We start from the raw sequence: 5,121 nt of genomic DNA on the forward strand, positions 1-5,121 counted from the left end.
CAGGCGTTTCATATAAAGAAAACAAATAAGGAGCTCTTAATCATATAAAAAAGATTCAGCTTCATTAGTAATCAAAGAAATATAAATTAAAACCACAAGGAGATACCATTCCACACTTACCAGACAAGCAAAAATTAAAAAGTCAGACAATACCAAGTGTGAACAAGGATGTGGAACAATGAAAACTCTCATCTAATACTGGTGGGAGAATAAATTGGAAAACAGTTTTGCATTTCCTAGTAAAACCAAAGATGTATTTACCGTACAACCAAATTTTACCACTCGTAAGTAAATACCCTTGAGAAACTCGTGCACATGTGTCCCAGAAAATGTGTAAGAGAATGTTTGTAATAGCAAAAATGTCAAATGAGCCAAAGATCCATCAGTAGTAGAATGGATAAATTGTAATATAATCACCGAATGAACTGGTATATTTCAGTGAAAAATGAATGAACCACACAGATACATGAATGAACATGGATGAATCTCAAATCTAATACACAGCAAAAAAAAAAAAAAAAATCCTAGTTAAAAAATGCTAGTGGGATTCCATATAAATAAAGTTCAAAACATGCAAAAGCAAACAAAATCATTTATGAATATACAAGCGTACTTCAAAAAGTTCATGGAGGGCTGGCAAGTTAGCTCAGTTGGTTAGAGCACAGAGCTGATAACATCAAGATCAAAGGTTAGGCTCTCTATATTAGCCAGCCACCAAAACAAAACAAAAGTTCATGGAAAGATTTGTATTATCTTTTAACTCTATTTTCCCACAAACTTTCTGAAGTACCCTCATATACCTACATGGTAAAACTACAAAGCAGCAGCAAAGGAATGGGTAAGACAAAATTCATGATAGTGGTTATTCCCAAAGCAGTCATAGGGACTGCCTTTGAAGGAGGCTACTGGTATTGTTCTAATTCTCAGATTGTGTAGTGGGTTGGTGAGTTTACAGTACTTAATTATTTTTTAAAGTGTGTGTATGCATAATTCACATGCTTTTGTATATATGACACATGTCACAATAAAAATTAAAAAGCAAAGAATTTTGGGATAGGGTATATAAAGGTTCCCAAACCACACAGAAGAAGCTATTTTAGAAAAATAAAATTACCTCTGATTTAAGCTAAATGCACCCAATGTGAAAATAAACCAAGTTATTCAGACTATAAAAACCTAACAGATGTTCATTTATTCAACTTTAGTTTAATTGGAGAATTGGCTTCAACAGTTGAATAACTAATTTTAAACAGTTCAAAGAAGGGTCCATTCTGGCCATTCACAGAGGTGCACTGATATTTTTTACTTGACTGGAGAATATCATTAATGAAATTTAAGTGTTGTTAAAATTGTTTAGATTTTCATATAATATCTATAAAACTAAATTTACCTTCTCATCAAAATATCACTAATTTCTCAAATCATAAATTTTAAGAGATAGGATTCAAAATTCAGCATTACCTGTCATTCCATGACTTCTCATTCTTCCCATCTTGTATTCTGCTTTCAGAGATGGTAAAAGTGCTGCTCCAATGGCTATACCATCTAACATGGCACTGAATTTAAGAACAATAGGCTTCTTTTCTAAGCCTTCTGGTAGCTGAGGAAATTCATTTGTTTCAACGGGAGTTTGATTAACACTTGTTGGAGTTTTTTCAGAAGGTAGCGGGGTTGCAATATCTTCTTTTACAGGCTGTGGGCTATAAAACAAAAAAAAAAAAATTTTTTTTTAAAGTACAATTAACAGCTGCCATTTTACTGTATAAAACTATTGGATGTCTCAGTAAAAAATAACAAATATATATTGTGAACAAATGTTTCTTTCAAATATCATATTATATTAAGACTTCCTAAAACCAGCCACTGAGCAATGATGATCTAGAAAATTAGACAAGAAGAATAACAATATATACTCCTAGAATGTTATACTCCCAAGGTGATTCATGCCATTAATGCAAAACTGAAATTTAAACTCAGATTTGTCTGATTCCAAATTCTATGACTTAACCATTTTGTACTCTACTGATGATTGTAATACTAATTATACTACTGCCACTACTATTACTGCCACTATTAACAACACCAACAGTAACAATAATTACAAGTGTCAGGTATCATTCTTAGTGCTTTGTGGGTTCTATCTCATTTGTCTCACAAAACCCTTTGAGTAGGTACTATTATCTCGGCTTTGTAAATGAGGAAACGTAGCTAGAAAGTGGTGAAACTAAACTTTTGACTCTGACTCCAGAGTCTGATTTTTATACTACTACACTCTACTGACAATACATTACAATAAGGAAAAATTCTTTGGAGTATTTTAAAACTAATGTTCACAATACACATTCTGGATTCCATATTCCTTTCATGGGAGAAAAATATTTAAGTTTTTACTACTTAGTCAACTTCAGCCATAAATTAATATTACATCAGAATTAAAGATCTAAATAGAACAATTAGAAAAATCACTGCTTTAGGGTACCATCAAAAGACACACTAATGTTTTCCCACTTTATAGGATGAGGAAAAGGAAACATAAGGCAACTTTTTTACCTTTTCCATATATTTTTATTAGCTATAGCTTTCAGAGGCTGGGAATAAGGATAGCAATGCAGGTGAATGAATAAAGGCTATAGACACAGGAACAAAAGTTAATGTGAAAAAGTCTGATTATTGTCCTTTAAAATATTTATGTGGCATGGTTAAATCGTGCATTGAATCATATATAATAATTTCACACAGAGGACAGCACAAAACAATGCATGGAACATAAATCACCACTGCAATTTCTTAAACCTTATGCAGCCATAAATTTCAATGAATTCAAAGTAAACAAGGATTGATATAGTCTTAGAATTCATCAATTTGCTTTTTATTACTAACTCTTATGAAGCCACAAATCTCTAGAATCTCAAACTTTATTTATGCAATATGGAACACTGACAATTACATTTCTGACATAGTACTTAAATGTTATCCAATATGATTCCCCCATGATTATTGGCTACTCTTCACTTGCCCCATTGTCCATAATGGTCAATACTTAGAAGTAGCCTTTCATCTTCCTCCAAACTTTTTTTTGAGGTATTATATAGAATCACAGCACATAAACAAATAAAATAACTCACACTGTAGAAGGCTGTCTGATGAGGTCTGAGATTTGTTTAGACAGCTGATGAGAACTACGAACCATCATGCTATGTAAGGTAGCAGGGTGCTGAGGAATGTTGATGCTGATAGCTCCTACTTTAAATACAGCAGCATTGTTTGTCTTCAACCCTCTCTGGGCACTGTAGAGAGCTTGCGACTTGGCAATGCTACATTTCACTACAGTTCTATCAATAGAGAAGGGAGACCATTAAAATACAGCCAAATGAAGAAAAATTTTGAAAAAGAATTGAGAGCAAGAAAAATACTTTTAAATAATTCGATGAACTAAGATAACAAGATTTTTCATGTGTTTAAATTACATATTGAAGAAACAATGTTTTCTTAAAATATTAAAATACATTTATTTTGTACACTGCACTAAATAGTATTCCATACACACACACACACACACACACACACACACACACACACATTCCATTTTGATTTTTTCCCCCTTTCAGAACTCCTCTTTTCTTCTCCAACTTACTTTAGGGATCTGTACAACCATTATGAGAGACAAATACTGAATATAAAAGCAAAAAATGCTATTTAAAATCTAATCAGAAGCCAAAGAAATACTCTAACAATCATCTACTATGTTAGGAGAAATTGATAGGAATGAAGAAAATGCAACTTGCATTTTCTGTTTTTTTATTCTCAATTTATATCTTCAATGAGTGGCAAAGAAGTTGTAGATATCTGACTCAAAATGCGCAAGGCTACTATTCTTAGTTAGGAATTAGTGTGCTTTACTGTACAGACATAAAGCAAAGATACTATCTTTCTTGATTTTTTGTTCTCTCCTTCCAATGCCTCGAACAGTACTTGGAAGATAATAGGCACTCATATATTTGTAAAATGAACGATCAGAAAGAAGTAAAATAGAAGAATGACTCTCAACACAACTGTGGAATTCCACAGATAGCATATGATAGGACATGTATGTAGAAGCCATAATGAAGCAGTCTTTGACATATAAAATGGAAAAGTAATGGACTGCATCATTAAGGACCCAGACAGTAAAGAGATTTAAATTAAATGTTATCCATCAAAGGTGCAAAGGATTCTTGGCACTAAACAGATTAGGCAAAATACACAAAATGCAAATTTCATATTAACTCCAGTTTACATACATTAATATCTGCTTAGGCTGCAGAGGATTCATCAATGGTTTATTTACAGTCACAAGGATATAAAGAATCAATTTATCACATTTAACTTCTATTAGAATAAGCCTTGAGAAGCGTAACAGTGGCTCTATCAGAGAACTTGATTATTTACAGATGGTGAAATTCAGGCATTATATAAAATTCAAAAATGATTACTAGAGAACTATACTCCTTTCTTCTACCAGACACTATTTCTCAGAGATTGTCACTGACTTGGGGTGTAGGATGTGCAAGTATTGTACAGAATTGGTCTAGCCAGCAGGAGAGTAGGCTCTGAAATGCTGACTACTTATTGAATTTTGAATCTTTTTTAACATTATAATCATCAAAACCACTGTTTATCACCAATGATATTTCATTTTAAGCACAGTTTCATCATGAGCCAGAATATACCCAGATGGTGCTGAAATGCAAATGACTTTCTACCTGTGAACAGTATCCGTCTATTGAATGCAACTAAACATACGTTTGCAAAGAAATCTATCTTTCTACCACAGCAGTCATAAAATTCCACACCTATCTCACTGTTTACCTTTATAATCTGTAGAAGCTTGCCTAAATATTACCATTGATTGAATAAGTACACATATAACACCAGATTCTTAATTATACACCAGAAGTCAGAATGAAAAGCTAAGGGGGTGACTGCTCCCCTACTGTAGATCCTACTATGGTATTTCCAGTGGAAACTTTGATTTTAAGGGCTTCAGGGTCTCTGTATTACCCAACTCCAGAGGGCCCCATTCACACTATAGTCTATGTAAATGATGTCCACAACTACAATGTAAGCGGTGCTCATTGGAAC

The 5,121-nt window shown here is 33.0% G+C and overlaps 1 protein-coding gene across 1 annotated transcript in view; it reads right to left on the reverse strand.

The window, feature by feature from the left end:
• Positions 1-3,474, reverse strand: part of LOC103583225 (uncharacterized protein KIAA1109-like) — a gene marked incomplete at its 3' end in the record, with an annotated part of 6,021 nt that extends 2,547 nt beyond the window's left edge. Inside the window, exons 1-2 of the mRNA XM_008564605.1 lie at positions 3,126-3,474; positions 1,462-1,700 (exon numbers count right to left, since the gene is read on the reverse strand). Coding sequence (XP_008562827.1) covers positions 1,462-1,700; positions 3,126-3,193 — 307 coding nt within the window. The remainder of the gene's footprint in view (positions 1-1,461; positions 1,701-3,125) is intronic.
• Between the last annotated feature and the right edge of the window lie 1,647 nt (positions 3,475-5,121).

This window comes from Galeopterus variegatus, unplaced genomic scaffold, assembly GCF_000696425.1.
Source record: "Galeopterus variegatus unplaced genomic scaffold, G_variegatus-3.0.2 Scaffold20703, whole genome shotgun sequence".
Classification (NCBI taxonomy): domain Eukaryota; kingdom Metazoa; phylum Chordata; class Mammalia; order Dermoptera; family Cynocephalidae; genus Galeopterus; species Galeopterus variegatus.